This window comes from Rhinopithecus bieti, unplaced genomic scaffold, assembly GCF_001698545.2.
Source record: "Rhinopithecus bieti isolate Rb0 unplaced genomic scaffold, ASM169854v2 scaffold_39586, whole genome shotgun sequence".
Lineage (NCBI taxonomy): Eukaryota > Metazoa > Chordata > Mammalia > Primates > Cercopithecidae > Rhinopithecus > Rhinopithecus bieti.
In genome coordinates this window covers 202,548-223,737 of record NW_016816842.1, presented here as the reverse complement: position 1 = coordinate 223,737, position 21,190 = coordinate 202,548, and the positions used below count along the sequence as shown (strand labels likewise).

General features: G+C 39.3%; 1 protein-coding gene across 1 annotated transcript in view; it reads right to left on the bottom strand.

Annotated features, from left to right (window-relative positions):
* Nucleotides 1-21,190, bottom strand: part of SNX4 (sorting nexin 4) — an 81,467-nt gene that overhangs the window by 27,323 nt on the left and 32,954 nt on the right. The window contains 3 exon segments of the mRNA XM_017855356.1: nt 5,266-5,327; nt 8,797-8,869; nt 19,018-19,073. Coding sequence (XP_017710845.1) covers nt 5,266-5,327; nt 8,797-8,869; nt 19,018-19,073 — 191 coding nt within the window.

The following is a 21,190-nucleotide window of genomic DNA, read 5'->3' as shown; positions in this document are numbered from 1 at the left end:
GGTGTCTACTGTTGCCATCTTCACATCCATGGGTAGGGACTTTCTTAAAAGACTGATCAATAACTTGCTGTCTTTCCTTCCTTAATCCTTTCCTCTTATTCCTAGGATCACTAGGACATAACATCATACCACTTAAACTGCTTTCCAAATTAACACCAAAGATGTACTTACCCATTCTCCCCCTTCTCATCTAAACTCAATTTCTCTTGTTTTTTTTTGTTTTTTTTTTTTTTTTTTGAGATGGAGTCTTGCTCTGTCACCCCGGCTGAAGTGCAGCGGCACAATCTTGGCTCACTGCAACCTCCGCGTCCCAGTTCAGGCGATTCTCTTGCCTCACCCTCCCAAGTAGCTGGGATTATAGGCACACCACCACGCCTGGCTAAATTTTTGTATTTTTAGTAGAGATGAGGTAACACCATGTTGGCCAGGCTGGTCTTGAACTCATGACCTCAAGTGATCTGCCCGCCTTGGCCTCTCAAAGTGCTGGGATTATAGGCGTGAGCCACCATGCCTGGACTAAATTCAATTTCTCTACAGTGTAACTCCAAGCCTTACTGAAGTGTTCCCTTCACTTGCTTGACTTCGCGTACTCCAGGTTCCTCATCAATTTCTTGCCTGATCCCTGAACGCAGACATTCCCTAAGGCTTGGCCCTTGAGTCTCCTGTAGACTTGCTCTAACCCTCTAATATTATCAACTAACCCTATGTTTTAAAAAAAAATCACTCTGTAAGGACACTTTGTATATACAACTCATATTCTCACTAGCTTCTTAAATTCCTGATCCAAATTTCTAACTGCTTAATAAAAACCTTTAGAATGCAATTTATCCACAAGAGAACCCTCAAACTCATCCCTCAAACCCACCATTCCACCTACATTCTCTATCACAATCCTCCTAGGCACTCAGCTGCCCTAAATTAAATCTTGGTATTCTTAGCACCTACCATGGTAACAGAAGCTCAGTTACTGTGTGCTGAATGACTGAAAAAATCCATTGGTAAGTCTATCATTTAGGCGTCTTCATTCTTCACTGGCAACTGCTCTAGTTCGGGTCTTGATTAAATTACCTCAACCACCTCTGGTCTTTCTGGCTCAGTTTTCATACAAAGTTTTTATTTATTTATTTTGTTTTATTTTTTAGAGAGACAGGGTGTTGCTCTGTCACCTGGGCTGGAGTGCAGTGGTGTGATCACAGCTTGCTATAACCTCGAACTCCTGGGCTCAAGTGTTCCTCCCACCTTAGCCTCCCAAGTAGCTAGGACTACAGGCATGTGCCACCACGCCTAATTTTTTTAGTTATTTTTGTAGAGATGGGGTCTTGCTATGTTGCCAAGGCTTGTCTTGAACTCCTGGCCTCAAGCGGTCCTCCTTCCTTGGCCTCCCAAAGTGCTGGGATTACAGGCCACCACACCCAGCCACCACACCCAGCCTCATGAAATTTTTTAAATGTAAAGTGGCTTTCTAATAATTTATTAAGCTGGCAAAAAAAAAACCTGTACGATATTTATCATGTGGCACTAATGCAAATAATATTCTTTAAAGTTTGATTTAACCAATTGATCTTTTGTCTACCTGCCTCTCAAATTAATTTAAAAGTTCATTTATTAACTATAATAAATGTGCTACCTTTGAGAATGTTTAGTTTATGTTAATTCTCCCCCCATGTCTCCTATGGGAAATAATTTTTGCTTTTAAATAAGCATTGTTCCCAAGTTTAATTGGGTTCCAGTTTGAGTAATACTAAAAATTAGAGATGACTCATGCATAAATTTAAAATCAATTAATGTTAAGTCAGACAGCACGAGGTAGACTTCAAAAAGTATAATACTATTTGTCTTTCTTCCCATTATACTATTCTTTTACATTTGACCATATGTTTTCATACACTCCTAGTCCTAGTTATGAAGACTTTACATTTTTATAATATCAATAAGCTTCTTTTAATTAAAAAATGTCATATAACCCTGATCTGTCTCAACTTGCATTTAATTTTAATATATTGATCAACCAAAGACATATGGATAATCTATTACTCTAATAAATGAATTAAATAAATTTAAATCTCTATCTCACATCTTACATTCAAATAAATTACAGATGAATCAAAAATATATGAAGCCACAAAACAGAGAAATGAGAATTTTTTTCTCCACCTAGAACCCACCACCTGAGAAAAAATTTTTTTTATTTTTTGAGATGGAGTCTCACTCTGCCACCTAGGCTGGAGTGCACTGGCATGATCTCAGCTCACTGCAACCTTCACCTCCTGGGTTCAAGCAATTTTTCTGCCTCAGTCTCCTGATTAGCTGGGATTATAGGACCCCACCACCATGCCTGACTAATTTTTTTATTTTTAGTAGAGATGGGGTTTCACCATATTGGCCAGGCTGGTCTCGAACTCCTGATCTCAGGTGATCCACCCGCCTTGGCCTCTCAAAGTCCTGGGATTATAGGCATGAGCCACCACACCAGGCTGAGAAAATTTTTTAATAATCCAAAGTAAGGGGCCAGGCGCGATGACTCATGCCTGTAATCCTAGCGCTATGGGGGGCCGAGGTCAATGGATCAGCTGAGCTCAAGAGTTTGAGATCAGCCTGAGCAACATAGTAAAGTCCCATTTCTGCAAAAAATACAAAAAGTAGCAGGGCATGGTGGTGTGTGCCTGTAGTCTCAGCTACTCGGGAGGCTGAGGAAGGAGGATCACTAGAGCCTGAGAGGCAGAGGTTGCAGTGAGCCAAGACCACACCACTGCACTCCAGCCTCGGTGACAAAGTGAGACCCTGTATTAACAACAACAACAAAAACAGGTGCGGTGGCTCATGCCTGTAATCCCAGCATTTTAGGAGGCCAAGGCGGGTAGATCACGAGGTCAGGAGTTCAAGACCAGCCTGGTCAACATGGTGAAATCCCATCTCTACCAAAATACAAAAAAAAAAAAAAAAAAAAAAAAAAAAAAAAAAAAAGCCCAGGTGTGGTGGCGGGTGCCTGTAATCCCAGCTACTCAGGAGGCTGAGGCAGAGAATTGCTTGAAACAATTCTCCGGGAGGCGGAGGTTGCAGTGAGCTGACATTGTGCCACTGCATTCCAGCCTGGGCGACAGAGCAAGACTCTGTTTAGAAAAAAAAAAAAAAAAAAACCCAAAACAAAAACCAGGCTGGATGCAGTGGCTCACACCTGTAATTCCAGCACTTTGGGAGGCTGAGGCAGGCAGATCACTTGAGGTCAGGAGTTCGAGACCAGCCTGGACGCCATGGTGAAATCCTGTTATCTACTAAAAATACAAAATGTACAAAATGTAGCTGGTTGTGGTAGCATGCACCTGTAATCCCAGCTACTTGGAAGGCTGAGGCAGGAGGATCTCTTGAGCCCAGGAATTCAAGACCAGCCTGGGCAACATAGCAAAACCCTGTCTCTATTTTTAAAAAAAGAAAGGCGGGGGCGGGGAGGGGAAGCAAGGTAAAGCAAATGAACAATAAAATGTATACAATATGCTCCCTTTTCTTTCTTTCTTTGTTTTTTTCTGTTTTTTATTTTGTTTTGTTTTTTTGAGATAGGGTCTCTGTCATCCAGCCTGGGCTGTTTCAACCCCCCTAGGCTCAAGTGATCCTCCTACCTCAGCCTCCCAAATAGCTGAGACCACAGGCACGTGCTACCATGCCCAGCTAATTTTTGTACTGTTTGTAGGGATGGGGTTTTGTCATATTGCCCAGGCTAGTCTCAAACTTCTGGACTCAAGCAATCTGCCCACCCCAGCCTCTCAAAGTGTTGGGATTACAGGCATGAACCCCTATACCCAGCCTCCCCTTTCACTTTAAAGAAAGGAAAAATGCATTTGTTTGTATGCTAATATGTTCCATTAACAGTACTATTTTTTACTAGAAGGATACAAGAAACTAAGAAAGTGATATTAGTTATGTCAGAGCAGGAGACCAGAATAGTTGGCAGACAGGGATGAGGAGACTTTTCTTTTTTCTTTTTGAGACAGGGTCTTGCTCTGCTGCCTAGGCTGGAGTGTGGTGGCACCATCACTTTTCACTGTAGCCTCAACCTCCTGGGCTTGAGTGATCTTCCCACCTCAGCCTTCCAAGCAGCTGGGACCACAGGTGCATGCCACCACGCCCAGTTAATTTTTAAAATTTTTTGTAGAGATGGGGGCTCACTATATTGCCCCGGCTGGTCTTGAACTCCTGGCCTCAAGCCATCCTCCTGCTATGGCTTCCCAAAGTCCTGGGATTACAAGCATGAGCAACCACACCTGGCTGAGATTTTTCACCGTATAAGCTTTTATTCCTTTTGAATTTTGTCCTACTTGAATGTATGATCCAATTAAAAATATAAAATAAGCCATATTTTAAATTAATTCCATCAAAAGGACTTATAATGGAACATTTGCAAGGATATTTTCTTATAAAAGATCTAGATAATAACTTCTAAAATGTAACAACCAAAATAATGAACACATATGAAAATTCACAAAAGAAAGTGGTTCTTACCCTAGAACTTAAAGTATTTAAAAAAAAAAAAAAGCGGTTTAAAAATAACCAAAATATGCAAGTCATATAAACAAATATACTAATTATCACTAAAGTTAACCTAAGACTACAAAACTCACTCTGCAAAAGTCTTTGTAAATTATAAAATGACAAAGAGAAAGAAAGAAAGAAAAATCACTAATTCTGTAATCCAGTAATTTCCAATGGAATATTCTTGGGCATTCTGTCAAGAAAGCAAAAGGCTGCAACCCCTGCTTCAATCAGAGTTTTACTTTTTATCTGATCAATATATTGAAAATCCTCACTAATTTTTATTTAAAGAAAGGCTTTGAAATGAAAGCCTTGAAAACCACTATTAAAGGACATTATTTGAAAAAAATAATCTTCTCACGCTGGGCACAGTGGCTCATGCCTGTAATCCCAGCACTTTGGGAGGCTGAGGTGGGCAGATTACCTGAGGTCAGGAGTTTGAGACCAGCCTGACCAACACGGTGAAACCCCACCTCTACTAAAAATATAAAATTAGCCCGGTGTTGTGGCACATGCCTGTAATCCCAGCTACTGGGGAGGCTGAGGCAGGAGAATCGCTTGAGCCCAGGAAGCAGGGCTTCCGAGATCACATCATTGCATCAGAGAAACTGTCTCAAAAAAACAAAAACAAAAACAAACAAACAAAAAAGAAATAATATCTCCAGACTCATAAATTTTCAAGAATTATTGTTTTTAGGCAAAAAGCTAATTGTTTATTTTTAAAGTTTGTATGATGCTTACCTGAAAACTCGCCCATAATTCCCATGTACTTTATATACACCATAGAGTCGATCTGCTACTCTCTGAAATAAATATTTAATAGAAATTGATTTTAGGTCAAAGTTACATCCTCATCCAAAAAAAAAAAAAAAAAAACCCAAAAAACAAAAAACATGCTTAGTACAATAAACTTGGAAACAGAACAAAGAAAATTAGTAATCTCCGAAAATCCCATCCCCCTAAAACTAAAACCAGTGCTCTTACCATATTTATCATATCTTATACTTTCATACTTCTTTTCTGCAAAGTTTTAATTACTGTTTTAAATTGCCTACAGCAAGAGTGGTAATATGCTTACCCATCAGGTTAGTATTGTCTTTAATAACTACCACTATAAATAGCTGCATAAATTCCACTAAGTAGTGTATAAAATATACAAGCATTCCTTGTTGAATAATCTTGTTGGCATTCAGTTATTCTTAATTTTTCAGTATTATAAAAAGTTATCTCTGAGAATAAGGCTTTTTCCTTCAGACTGTTTCCTTATAATAAAATCCCCAAAGTGGAATTAACCAAGGGAAAGGATGTATTTTCAATTTTATTGAGATATAGTTTTATATATAAATGCTGAATACATGCAACTATGCTACTTTGTCAAAAGATAACTCCTAACCAACGAACGCATTATTTTAATAACAACAGAATTACAATTTACATCACTGAAATGAAATGTGTACTGCCTAGTCATTCACAGAAGTTTCACAAGTTAAAACAAAACCTCAATATGGTAATTAATATGCTTTATGTTCCCCCAAAGCATTATGAAAACGAACTGGAAGACCAAAAGTTCATCCTACAAAAAGCTCTAGAAAAAATTTCTGGTATATAGGTTCTAAGTATAAATTCTAAGGAAAATTATCTCCCTGATTCCTTACTCAAACATGAGTATAAGGAATTAGGCATTAATGACAGAACAAATCAACCCTTTCAAGATCTCCCCTTACAGTGACAGAACCGCCACTGCAAATACTTCAAGTAGGTGTGTGAGGATCATAAAATATTTTCCATCTATCGTTGGCCTGCTCTGAGGAGACACATACCCACTAGATTAGGGGTCCACACACTACAGGTCTGCCGCTTGTTTTGTAAATAGAGTCTCACTGGAGCACAGTCAGGCTCACAGTGGAGCTGAACAGATGCAACAGAAACCATAGAGCTAACAAAGCTGAAAACACCTCCTATCTGGCCTTTAGAAAAAGATGCTGGCCCCTGTTCTGGAACCAGCTTCCGAGACAAAGCTCATAGTCCTATTTCTACTTGAAACTCTTACAGGTTGTCCCCAGACCTCTAAACTAATTTCTCTAGGATGTCACTTCCTTCTTCTTCTTCTTCTTATTTTGAGACGGAGTCTCACTCTGTCTCCCAGGCTAAAGCATAGTGGCACGATCTCAGCTCACTGCAACCTCTGCCTTCTGGGTTCAACCAATTATCCCACCTCAGCCTCCCGAGTAGCGGGAATTACAGGCGTGCACGACCACGCCCAGCTAGTTTTTGTATTTTTAGTAGAAACAGGGTTTCACCATGCTGGTCAGGCTGGTCTCAAACTCCTGACCTCAAGTGATCCGCCCACCTTGGCCTCCCAAAGTGCTGGGATTACAGGTATGAGCCACTGTGCCTGGCCCCCAAGTATTTTTTGAGCATTCTGTGCAGTGTTGAATGTTTTTCTTTCTTTTTAAGGGTTTCCATCATCACGTAAGGTTGGAAAACATCGAGACAATAAAATTTAACAGGTTTTTTTCTGTAGGACTTTTTAGACCTTTAACATCACACAGGAGTCATGACTGCTCAAGGCAGATACGGTTTGCAGTGGGAACATCTTACGGGGTTAGCATTCCAGAGAATATATGATGGAAAATGTCATTCTAACACTAACTTTTCTAGATCCCTGTACTTTCAGATACCAAACCTCCTTCCTAAAAGCTGAACATTCATCCTCTACTAAGATATTAAGCATGGAAGAGAAGAAGGAAGTTGCTGAAAAATCACTTCAGAAAAAAAAACTAGAAGTAATGTGTACAATGCAGATTCTCTGATATGTTTGTCCCCATCCGCACCTCCCACAAGAACTAATGCCTAATTTGTCTGGTTAATTTCAAGGCAACCAAAGGTCCAGAAATTTTATCTCATTAATCCACAGTTTTTTCTAACACCCAGTTCTTGACTGTAGCCTAATAATTATCACCAGTAACTTTTCTTTTATGAGAAGGTATCATAATTTATTCGAAGAGTCCAATGATACTCTTGAACAGTTAAACTGGAGATCAAAACAATGTACGATCTTCAGAAGAATTTTTTTATTCTATTTTTTCTGTACTGTCATGGAAATCTTGAAATATACAAAAAGCATATAGAACAGAAGGATATACCTCCATTTCCCAACACCCAGCTTCAATAATTATTATATGGCCAAACTCATTTCTCCTAAAACTGCCCCCACTCTCCACTGCTCATTGGTAGACTCATTAAAACAAATTCCAGGCAACATATTTCATTTCAAGAGGATTCTGGCCAGGCGCGCAGTGGCTCATGCCTATAATCCCAGCACTTAGGGAGGCTGAGGTGGGCAGATCACTTGAGGCCAGGAGTTGGAGACCAGCCTCGTCAACGTGGTGAAACCCCATCTCTACTAAAAATACAAAAATTAGCTAGGCATGGTGCCATATGCCTGTAATCCCAGCTACTCAGGAGGCTGAAGCAGGAGAATTGCTTGAACCCCAGAGGCGGAGGTTGCAGTGAGCTGAGATTGTGCTACTGCACTCCAGGCTGGGTGACAGAGCAAGACTGTCTCAAAAAAAAAAAAAAAAAAAGAAAAAAAAAAAAAAAAGTATTACAGATTCCAATCAGCATCAATCAGCATAAAATGTGACCTTACCTGGTATCCTAGTCTCTTTCAAAGCCTTTGGCACAGGCATGTTCTAAGGTTCCTTCTAGGTTACCACAGGGGACCAGAGTGGATGGTACACTTTCCAGGTACATTAATTTGCTGAAAAGTATTTTCCTCCTTGCCTATTACAGCCGAACTATATGGTTAAGTATAACTATTATTCCTTGATTTCTAGCCCCTTTTGTCATGGCAGACTATTATCTAAAATTAGTTTATTTGGTAGAATTTAAGAGCACAGACACAGGATGGCCTAAAATCTATAAACTATTTCACAGACCTCTAAAAAAAATGAAAGAATACGTTATGTAGATCTAAAATCCTACACATATTCACATTCCAGCACTGAAACGGCAGGCCTTTTGACAACATCCGAAACAACTATTCTATTATAAACCATGGAGAAAACAGGCTAAAATTCTTTGAGTTGTTTATAACAGAAACCATTTCACATTTTTTAAAAAAGTGCAGTTTAGATGATGAACATATTAAATTCAAATACAAAAATCAGGTATTCATGATAAATACCACCTATTACTTAAAAACATAATGATTAAATGAGAAGCACTTCCTTATAAATGTGCATCAAAAAGCTTTTGGGGATCACTTACAGCTCTGACTCGAAGAAGATGTGAGATGACAGACTGCAGTTCATCACTATAGTGCTTAAGGTCAGTAAATCTCCTGAAACAGGAAACAAATAAAAAATCGTTTTTCCAATGAAAACAAGCAGTCAAAACTGAAAGTAAAACAGTAGTTCCCGAGAATAGCAAAGCTGATTCTATTTAAACATATGCTGGCCTTAAACATTTACACATCAATATAAATCCAAAAAACTCTAAAATAAAATGATACTTTCTTTTGATATTTTGAAAGTCAAGATATCACACTTCATAATTTACCTCGTGGAACTGAGATACAGAAAAAAATCTGTTGGTATGAAAAAATTACTTTGAAAATACAAAACAGGAAAAACTTTAAGGAGCTAAAAGATACATTACAGTGCAATCATAAACGCATAGTCTCTAACCTCAATCTTAATTCTACTCAAGTAATTTGCTTCCCTCATCTATTAACTGCCATTTTCCATAAGAAGCAAACACTTCTGATGCACCACCTGTCATTCCCCCAACAACCAAGCTTCACAGATAAACAAAAGCCATCAGATGGGAACAACTCCCACCTTCACCTCCTGCCAATCAACTTACACACTTCCCCATATCTACATCATTTTTTCCCTCCCATTAGGATTTCTTCCCATCTAATGCTCTAGATTCCATTCCAGCTACAACTCATATTCCTATTTCCTAACTTCCTATCTCTATAAGCTTTTTCTCACTAGCGTATCAATTAACTCAGGTCTCTCACAGATTAAAATACACACTCCCTTGACAACACACCCAGCTATTAACACCCTGTCAATATCTATCCCTTTTATAGCCAAGCTTTCACAAGGCATCACTTCTCCAGCAATAACCACTTCTTCCATTCCCATTCACTGCACAGCCTATGAGAATCTAGCTTCTGCCTCCAGCACTATGTAGTAGGGAAATATTCCTGACAAAGTCACCAACTATTTTCATGTTGTAATATTCAATGATCCATTTTAGTTCTCCTCTTACTTGATCCTTTTGGCAATGCAACAGCTGATACCGCCCACCTTCTCAAAGATCTGTTTCCTTGTCAGTGTTATTTTTCTCACGGCTTTCCTTTTATTTCACTCTCTGGTCACTCCTGAAGCTTCTTTTGTAGTACTCACTTCCTTTACCCCTCTCTTAAATCTCCAACTGTGGTGTGCAAAAAATTCCTGAAATCTTTTTTTTTTGAAATGGAGTTTCACTCCTGTTGTCCCGGCTGGAATGCAATGGCATGATCTTGGCTCACCGCAACCTCCACCTCCTGGGTTCAAGCAATTCTCCTGCCTCGGCCTCCTGAGTATCTGGGATTACAGGCATGTACCACCACATCCAGCTAATTTTGTATTTTTAGTAGTTTTGTATTTTTAGTAATTTTGTATTTTTAGTTTCTCCATGTTGGTCAGGCTGGTCTTAAACTCCCAACCTCAGGTGATCACCTGCCTCAGCCTTCCAAAGTGCTGGGATTATAAGCGTGAGCCACTGCGCCCAGCCAAAATGTTTCTTAAAAACACTACTGATGGTCTCTCAGAGGGATGTGAATATCCTAAGGTCCTCTTGGGACTCAGGAATCTGAACCTGAATTTTATAGCTCATCCACAGGATTCACATGCTGGTAGTCCTCAGGTTACACTTTATTTTTCTTTCCTTCTATTTTTTTTTTTAAAGGCCCGGCACTGTGTCACCCAGGCTGGAGTGCAGTGGCTTGATCCTAGCTCACTGCAGCCCTTGATCCACCTGCCTCAGCCTCCCAAACAGCTGAGACTACAGATGGGCATCACTATGCCCAGCTGATCTCAGGTAGTTATACTTTGAAAACACCCTTAAAGTGCTGACATTCTTCAAGGTTCAGTCCTAGGTCCTCAGCTATCTTCCAATCAATCTTTCAATCTATACATTCCTATGTGACTTGTCATTCACAAAGCTTCACGATTATGATCTACATATTGCTAGATTCCAAATTTCTATCATCAGCCCAAATCTCTCCTAACTCTAGATCTATAAAACCAACTGATTTAGTACACATTTGTACTTGCTTACATAGCCAAAGCTCAGCCTATCTTCCACTACTCCACAAAATCTCTTTCCCTTGTGCTCCCTTGCACTCTAAATAATGAAACCTGAGTGCCATCTGTATTTCCTTCTCTCCTTCACCCCATACATTCCACTAATTGCCCAGTCTGTTGATTCTACCTCCTAAACATTGCCCCAATCCACTCACTTTTCTCTGGCCTCTCTGCCAATGCCCTAAATTCAGATTAGCATCATCATCTCTCACCAGTCCTCCTGACTGGCCTCCTAGCCCACTCCCACACTTCTCTAATCTATTGTCCATTCTGCTTGGATGATCTTCCAAAATCCAAATCTATACCACCCCCTTGCTTTTAAGCAGCTTTCTACTGCAAAGGTTATCCACTGATTCTGAGACAAAGTCCAAACTCTGTAATGTGGCTTAAAAAACTTTTCACAGACCCCAAGTATTCAGTTACTGTACAGTAGTAGGTTCATTTAAATAAAGAGGCAGTGGTGAGGTGGAGGACATCAAATCATTAGATAAAATACTTAACCACTCTTACTCCCTCAAGGCAGAGTTTTTCAGCAAGGAAAATAATTCAGGGATAAAAGAAGAGCTGGCAAGATTGGCTCCCAGTTAAGTGGAGTACAAATCTCCCTTTTTATATCCAAGATGGAAGGTGGAAAATGTACACCTGCATTTGTAGGATAAAACTTTGAAGGAATATAAACCTAAAAACTAACAAGGTATTACTCTCTGGGGAGGGGAAACGAATAGAGAGGAACAGGAATGAGACTTTTCACTGTACAACTTTTCCATACTTATCAATCTACATATAAATCTGGTTAACCATAAGAATATATTATGTACTCCAAAACATTTTTATTTAAATAAAATTAAATTTATATATAAATATATATTTTATATATATTTATATAAAATCTCAGAAAACTGTCAGTGGCTTTCTTTATGTAGAGCCAGTTACAACTGAGCTGGTATAATTTTCCCTTAGAAGCTTTATGATTTGAATTTAAGTTTCAAGAGGCTAATATTTTGTTAAACTCTTTGAGCCGGGGGTAGTGGCTCAAGCCTGTAATCCCAGCACTTTGGGAGGCCAAGACGGGCGGATCACGAGGTCAGGAGATGGAGACCATCCTGGCTAACACGCTGAAACCCCGTTTCTACTAAAAAATACAAAAAACTAGGCAGGCGAGGTGGTGGGCGCCTGTAGTCCCAGCTACTCGGGAGGCTGCGGCAGGAGAATGGTGTAAACCCGGGAGGCGGAGCTTGCAGTTAGCTGAGATCCGGCCACTGCACCCCTGCCTGGGCGACAGAGTGAGACTCCGTCTCAAAAAAAAAAAAAAAAAAAAACTCTTTGATCAGATTTTCTAATGCTGGGTCCCAGGAGCTAGAAATTCTTAAAGATCAGGTCTTCTGGAGCTTCTCCAGAACTGATTAGGTGCCCTAAAAACGTTTCTTTGCCGGGTTCCATACTCGGGATCTGGCATGACTACAAAATTCTTAGCTGTCATATCTGGATATGAGAAATGTATAAGAATATAAACAGTAAGCCTCAGAACACTTAAATTAGGTGAAGCAGAGGTTTCTGGAGTTGAAAGGTCTTAACACCTTTGGTCACAGAACATATAAGGCATACTAAAGTTTCTCTGTTTGATTAACACATTGGTACTATCTCTTGTTCGGGGAGAGGAGTGACAACACAAATCATCCCCAGGTGATCACATCACCAGAAAGTCAGGGCTAAAAGATTCTAAACACCTAGGGGACAGAGACAGATGTGCACCTTTGAAAAAAACACAATTACTGGGAAATCAGAGGACCTAAAGGTGAAGAGTGAAAAATTCATCAAGTTTTAGATAATAATGTTTAAGAAACAATGCTTAAGATATGCTTAAGAAACAAAGGAGCCGCGCGCAGTGGCTCACGCCTGCAATCCCAGCACTTTGGGAGGCTGAGGTGGGTGGATCACAAGGTCAGGAGATCGAGACCATCCTGGTTAACACGGTGAAACTCCATCTCTACTAAAAATACAAAAAATTAGCCAGGTGTGGTGGCGGATGCCTGTAATCCCAGCTACTCGAGAGGCTGAGGCAGGAGAATGGTATGAACCCAGGGCACGCAGCTTGCAGTGAGCCTAGATTGTGCCATTGCACTCCAGCCTAGGTGACACAGCAAGACTCCATCTCAAAAATTTTAAAAAATTAAAAAATAAAAAAAGAAATAAAGGAATTAAGGAATTAATTTTCTGAAAATGAGGGTATAACTTCTTAGCCCAAGTCAAATTCTAGAATGTCTGCATATTAAAATGAGGAATCTTATCATAAATGATTAGGTGTTCTTAGAGAAATAGTAAAGACTAAAAATCATATATAACGTCAGAATGTTGTAGTTCCACTTGAAAGCAGGGAGTTTAAAAAGAGGTCAGTCCCTAGGAAGATGGTGACATAAAACTTCCCTCCTGAAATACTAAGAATCTAAAATCCCTGTCTTCGAGGCATGCAAAACTGAACATGTGAACGCAGATTCTGATAAGACTGTAGTTTGAGGCTGTCTATATTCAAACCCAGTGTGTCTTATGGACTGAATTAGCCGTATTTTCTATTCTCCTCAAAGTATACCTATTGCCATTATAGGCTTTATGTTTCCCTTTATTTTCCATATTCTGTTTTTTGAGATGGGGTCTAGCTCTGTCACCCAGCCTGGAGTGCAGTGGCACGATCTTGGCTCACTGCAACCTCTGACCCCTGAATTCAAGTGATTCTCCCATTTCAGCCTCCCAAGTAGCTGGGCCTACAGGCATGTGCCACCAGGCCCGGTTAATTTTTGTACTTTTAGTAAAGACAGGGTTTTACCATCTTGGCCAGGCTGGTCTCAATCTTCTGACCTCAAGTGATCTGCCTACCTTGGCCTCCCAAAGTGCTGGGATTACAGCTGTGAGCCACCATGTCTGGCCTTATTCTCCATATTCTTTAACATACTTTTAGTAAGTAAGCCTGGACAGGTGCCTCTCCTAATCAGATCTCATCCGTTTCTCAAGACTCATGTTGAAAAGACCCTCCATCAAGGCTTTTTGAGAATGCTTCTCTCCAATCTCAAAGGCAAAAACATGGCTAGGTGCAGTGGCTCACATATGTAATCCCAGCATTTTGGGAGGCCAAGATGGGAGGATCACTTGAGACCAGCCTGAGCCAGTGAGACCCTGTCTCTACAAAAAGTACAAAAAATCAGCCAGGCCGAGTGGATCACCTGAGGTCAGGAGTAGGAGACCACCCTGGCCAACATGATGAAACCCCGTCTCTACTAAAAATACAAAAATTAGCCAGGTGTGGTGGTGGGCGCCTGTAATCCCAGCTACTTGAGAGGCTGAGGCAGAGAGAATTGCTTGAACCTGGGAGGCAGAGGTTGCAGTGAGCCAAGGTCATGCCACTGCACTCCAGCTTAGCGAGAGAGACTCCATCTCCAAAAAAAAAACAAAAAAGAAAAAACAAAACAAAACAAAACAAAAAACCAGCCAGGCATGGTGGTGCTTGACTGTAGTCCCAGCTACTTGGGAGGCTGAGGTGGGAGGATCATTTGAGCCTGGGAGGTCGAGGCTACAGTAAGTTGAGATCATGCCACTGCACTGCAGCCTGGGTAACAGAGCAAGACTTTGTCTCAAAAACAACAACAAAGGCAAAAACATAGCTTGGGGTATAACTTATCTATTTTATATGGCTTTCCTTTTTTTATTAGACAGAGTCTCACTCTGTCACCCAGGCTGGAGTGCAGTGGCACAATCTCAACTCACGGCAGCCGCCACCTCCCCAGTTCAAGTTATTCTCGTGCCTCAGCCCCGCAAATAGCTGGGATTACAGGCATGTGCCACCAAGACTGGCTAATTTTTGTAGTTTTAGAGTTTCACTATGTTGGTCAGGCTGGTCTTGAACTCCTGGCCTCAAGTGATCTGCCTGCCTTGGCCTCCCAAGTGCTGGGATTAGAGACGTAAGCCACTGCGCCCAGCCTTATTTGGATTGCATATTTGCATATGGCTGTAGTTTTCTCTACCTAGCTATTATACTGAAAGTAAATCAAGCCATACAGATTGTCTTATGCTCCTTTACAACTTGTGCAACTATTACCAAAGATAAACCCCTGAAAGAAAAGAAACTGTGATTCTAGACTGTTTCTAACAGTCACTCAGACTGTTAGAAATCATAAATGACAGTCCACTCCCCACCCTCCTCTTCTAGTTTCTATACTTTGGTTCTTGCCTCCCTATCTGTAAGCATTCTTTTTTTTTTTGAGACGGAGTCTTGCTCTGTTGCCCAGGCTGGAATGCAGTGGCACGATCTCGGCTCACTGCAACCTCCGCCTCCTGGGTTCAAGCAATTCTCCCGCCTCAGCCTTCTGAGTAGCTGGGATTACAGGCCTGCCCCACCACACCCAGCTAATTTTTGTATTTTTAGTAGAGATGGGGTTTCACCATGTTGGCCAGGCTGATCTCGAATTCCTGACCTCGTGATCCACCCAGCTTGGCCTCTCAAAGTGCTGGGATTACAGGCGTGAGCCACCGTGCCTGGCCTCTGTAAGCATTCTTAATACGATGTACCTTGAGCTCCTTGAAGAAAACTCACTAGATTTCTCTCTATCCATACTTCCTGCCCCAAACTCAGCATAAGAAAATGATATAACCTGATATTTGGAAGCTTAAGGAATAACCTGAACAAATCATAACCTCAATTATCTAACTAGTTTTCTTTTAAAATAAAAAACTATCACTTTATATATGAGTTAACTAAAGTCACATAGATTTTTTCCAACCAAGAAAAACTGGCCACATTAGATGAAACTTCTACTATGCAGTGTAGCACAGTACATGAGTGGTTAGTGTTGCTTATTTCTACAACAGACAGTAGATTGCCAAGCATGGTGGTGGGTGCCTGGAGTCCCAGCTACTCAGGAGGCTGAGGCAGGAGAACGGTGTGAACCCGGGGGGCAGAGCTTGCAGTGAGCCAAGACAGCACCACTGCACTCCAGCCTTGGCAAGAGAGCAAGACTCCGCCTCAAAAAAAAAAAAAAAAAAAAAGAATATGTTACTTATATAATCTGGGCAGTTTGCCACCTAGATTTTGACTTAGTGGGTTTAGTTTATTTGCAACAATATAAGATGCTCAATAAATGGAGAAAGACCTTGGGCACATCTCTTTCAAGAAACATATACAAGCTGGGCACAGTGGCATCCACCTGTAGTTCCAGCTATTCGAGAGGCTGAGGCAGGGGGCATTGCTGAGCCCAGCAATTCCAGACCAGCCTGAACAACACAGTGAGACCGCATCTCAAAAAAAATATATATATGTCATTTTGGGAGGCCGAGGCAGGTGGATTATGAAGTCAGGAGACCGAGACCATCCTGGCTAACACGGTGAAACCCTGTCTCTACTAAAAATACAAAAAATTAGCCGGGCATGGTGGCGGGCACCTGTAACTCCAGCTACTCGGGAGGCTGAGGCAGGAGAATGGTGTGAACCCGGGAGGCGGAGCTTGCAGTGAGATGAGATCGCGCCACTGCACTCCAGCCTGGGGACAGAGCGAGACTCTGTCTCAAAAAACAAACAAACAAACAAAAAAATACATATGTGTGTGTATATATATGTATATAGGTGTGTGTGTACATATATATGTACACACACACAATCCAATATGCAAAAGAAAGCATTTACAGAGTACCTAAGGCCACATAAAAGTAGAAGACTCCAGGCCCTCCCACTCACTGCTCTTAACAGTCTAGTTTGGGGAAAGATAAACATGAATGAAGCAAGTACTAGAAGAATCATTTTGGTAATCCCTCTAAAACAATCTTTCTGGTTTTCTGAATTTTAGAAAATAACAAAACTATTTTAGTAATCTATTTTAATAAGAATATAAAAATAATCTATTGGAACAGCTAGATCTATAAAAGAGATTCTACATATTAAGAATCTGATATAACAATGACCAATATACACAATTATCCAGAATTTAAGACAAACAAATCTTATTACTAATTATATAGCAATTATACACTTTAACAAGAACATAAGGGCAAAAGAACTGCCTTGGTGACATTATTGGTCATATTAAACTTAAAATTATGCACACAATATAGATAGTAAATAAAATTCGGCAGTTCAGAAAACCTGGCTGGGTCAAAAAAGGAAGGAAAAACATTCAATTGACAGAATATTTTCCATTCAACCAAAAAATACTAATTGACAAAATATTAGTATTAATCAAAAATATTACCAAAATGTAAATCAAAAATGATTCTCTAATGGATGTACAGTCACCAAAGTCATACATTTAGCTTACTAAGTTTTCCAGAGCTTTTTTTGAGAGTGACTTATAATTTTAGTTCTTAATCCAGAGAACACCTCTTATATACCATGCATGTTAGTATAATACTTATTAAAAACCTCAATGGAACCATAGATGCAAATTAAGTGAAAGAAGCCAATCTCAATGTTTACATACTGTATATGATGTGACATTCTAAAAAAAAAAAAAAACTATGGCGATAATAAAAAGATCAGTGGTTGCCAGGAGTTGAGGAAGGAGATGAACAGGTGCAGCAGAGAGGATTTTTAGGACAGTAATAGTATTCTGTATAAAATGATAATGGTGGGTACATGTTATCATCCATTTGTCCAAACTCAAAAACTGCCCGACACCAAGTGTGAACCCTGACGTAAATGATGGTCTTTGCTGATGATAACGCTGTTTCAATGTAGGTTCACCACCCACAACAAATACAGCTCTCTGGTGTGGGATGCTGATAGTTAGGGAGGCTCTGAGAGGTCAGTAGGGATGGGTGTGGAAGAGAAGGTATATGGGAATTCTCTGTATACTCTGCTCAATGTTGCTAACTCTACTAAACCTATAACTGCTCTAAAAAATAGTCTATTAAAAAAAAAAAAAAAGGCCAGGCATGGTGGCTCACACCTGTAATCCCAGAACTTTGGGAGGCCAAGGCGGGTGGATCGCCTGAGGTCAGGAGTTTGAGACCAGCCTGCCTAACACATGGCAAAACTCCATCTCTACTAAAATACAAAAATTAGCTGAGTGTTGTCGGGGGTGCCTATAATCCTAGCTACTCGGGAGGCTGAGGCAAGATAATTGCTTGAACTTGGGAGGCTGAGGTTGCAGTGAGCAGGGATCACGCCACTACACTCCAGCCTGGGCCACAGAGCAAAACTCTGTCTCAAAAAATAAAAAAAATTAAAACTAAAATTAAAAAAATCAAGTTAACATCACAACCTCCTAATCACCAAAATTTAAAAATATTCATTTAGATTTTATATTCAAAATGTGTATGAAAAATCAGGGGCATTTTGTTAATATGTTATGGTTTATAAAGTCAGGCATAATAGGTCATCAGAACATGCAGACCTCGCCTTTGTCTGGTAAGAATTTACACAGTGTAGAAATTAGTGCTGAAGGATTCACTAGAAAAATTCTAATAGACTTCATAAATTTGGTCCTGCAAAACAAAAAAGCCTCATCTGCCTAAGCACATATCCAACTAAAAAACTCTAACTGAACCAAATTGCCAAGTAAAGGTCCGTATAACGTAGATTTTGAATTATCCACCACATTTAAAGACTAAGCAAAACCAAAATCTTAAATACATAGGTCTCACCCCATGTTAAGTAATTCCTGAATACACTGGCTTCTTTTAATATGGAAATGCTCTCACAAACTCTAGCTGATATTAGTAAAATCAAGTATTTATCATACACCTTTGTGAAATTTTCTTGGTATACAAACTAGATGGTTCATTATTAAGTATATGTAAAAAGTATATAATTTTCTTATCTTGAGCCGTGCATATTCAACAAGCAAAATCATATAAGGAAAACTATAAAATTAAAATTACTTTTCTCATTTTTCTGATATCTGCAACAACACTTAATAAACCCTTCTAGAAAAAAGCAATGGTTTAATTTTATAAAACTTCAGTCACAATCATACCCCCAATCAAGTTATCAAATTTCAAATTCAGTTTTAAACTTGAAAAGGATTTCACTAAATGTGAATATGTAAAATATTTAGCAAATAAAGTGCATACATTCAGAAATGAAAAATTAAATAGACTGAGAGGCACCATTCAAAACAACATTGTAACTGTTATTAAAACAAAACCTTACTTGTCTGGGTTTTTCACTCTGAATGTTGCATTAAGCGCTTTTAACCTGGAGTCTGCCTGGAAAAAATAATTTGTTCACTTAATACAATTACATTTCAGGGTATAAAATTCAAACAATTTTACTTTCCCTTTAGAATTAAGATGCTCAAGTACAGTTTTCTTCATATCAATTGTTGTAAACACATTAAACATGCCTAAAAAAAAGCTTAGTAATTATTTTTGAAAACACTACAAAAACATACTATAAAATAGACTGAATACAAGGCATTCAATGGTACCAAAGTAAAACAACTGTACACACCAACCAATACACGAACAGGCATATAGCAATGCATTATTAGAATTCGGAAGAGGTCATGTGAAAACAGTAGTTTTTCTCTAAGCCAAAAAAAGCAATGATCTGTATATATAAACTAAATGAAACTACTGCTTTAAGGGCTGGGCACAGTGACTCATGCCTGTAATCCCAGCACTTTGGGAGGCCGAGACAGGAGGATCACTTGAGGTCAGGAGGTTGAGACCAGCCTGGCCAATATGGATAAACCTCGACTCTACTAAAAATACAAAAAAATTAGCTAGGTGTGGTGGCACGTGCCTGTAATCCCAGCTACTTGGGAGGCTGAGGCAGGAGAGTCACTTCAACCTGGGAGGCAGAGGTTGCAGTGGGCTGAGACCATGCCACTGCACTCCAGCCTGGGCGACAGAGAGACTCCATTTCAAAAAAGAAACTACCGCTTTAGAGTCTGCATCTACTGAGAATAGTTCTCAGATGGAATCCAAAGCAAATGTACATTGGTTTTTCTCATTTTCACAATCTATATTTTAGAAGAAAGAATACAGAAATACATGTACTAACACTCTACTAAATAAAACGAGCTAGATGACAGCAATTACTTTCTAGCTAGCAGAAAATGTTGTAAGACAACACAACTTTTTTAACTACTTTATTCACTTATTTCTAGATAATTACTCTCAAAGAAGAAACAGGGAGATAAATACTAAATAATAATTTCACTGCATAAAATGTTTACTTAACACATTCAAATCCTGTCCTGTCCTAAATTCTCTAAAAAAAAGACAACCAAACAACTTTTCTAACCAAGGTACAAGAACTATTAGGGTTCATAAAAGGTAGCTCAATCAGGAATCAATTTCAAAATGTGGTCTGGTTTTTAAAATCCCACCTTGAAAATTTCACACTATTATAACTTTCAACCCATAATTACAAATACTGTTAATGCATAAATAAACAAAACAAAAATATTACTAAGGCTTCCCAGATTACCTGGTTAAGAAAATAAAAACAAATATAACAAATATACTACACACAAGTTCAGTCTCCTAGAACGTCAGACCAAAAGAGATTTAAAGAGCTATCTAAAGAATACCTAAAGTAGTTTATTTTGATTTTAGGGAATTCTCTTATGGAATTCTCCTATTTCTAAAATCAGTATTTCACAAATTCTGGACCTTTCTTACATCTCAAGGAAAAATGAGCTAATATATGTCAAAGTCCTTATAAATAAAACATCTATGAATTTAAGGCATATATTAAAATCACTAAAACCAAAGGATCTTGTAAGTGTTTATGACTTCAGTCACATGCAAAATGTGATTCTTTAAATGAAGATGAAACTACATAAAACACTAAGGAAAAAAATATTCATTTGTATCTTTTCTTGAATCTCATGCTTTTTAACACCAGCAATTTATTTTTTACTTTTAAAGTCACCGATTTACCAATTTAAAAGCCATTTATAAATGTAAAAGATCACCATTCTAACTTTTGCTTACCAAATGTTTTGTCAGATCAGGTCCATCTCCACATCCAACTCAATCTGCTTATTTCACAAGATTACACAAAAAGGAGAAAGCTGCCTAAAATGTCACCAAACCAGAAACTTTTCCCAAAAGCTGGATCTCTGAAAAACTAACTGGACTGTTTCAAATCTGATAGGTTATCGCCCACCTAATCAGATTCCCCATTCAACACCTAAAGATGCCCCTTAATTCATTATTGTTTCCTATGATCCTATTTTACTCCCTCTAGAACAGCATTATCTGAAATCATATTATTCACTTGATTCTTGGCTGTCATTAAGAATATAAGAGCCGGCCGGGCGCGGTGGCTCAAGCCTGTAATCCCAGCACTTTGGGAGGCCGAGACGGGCGGA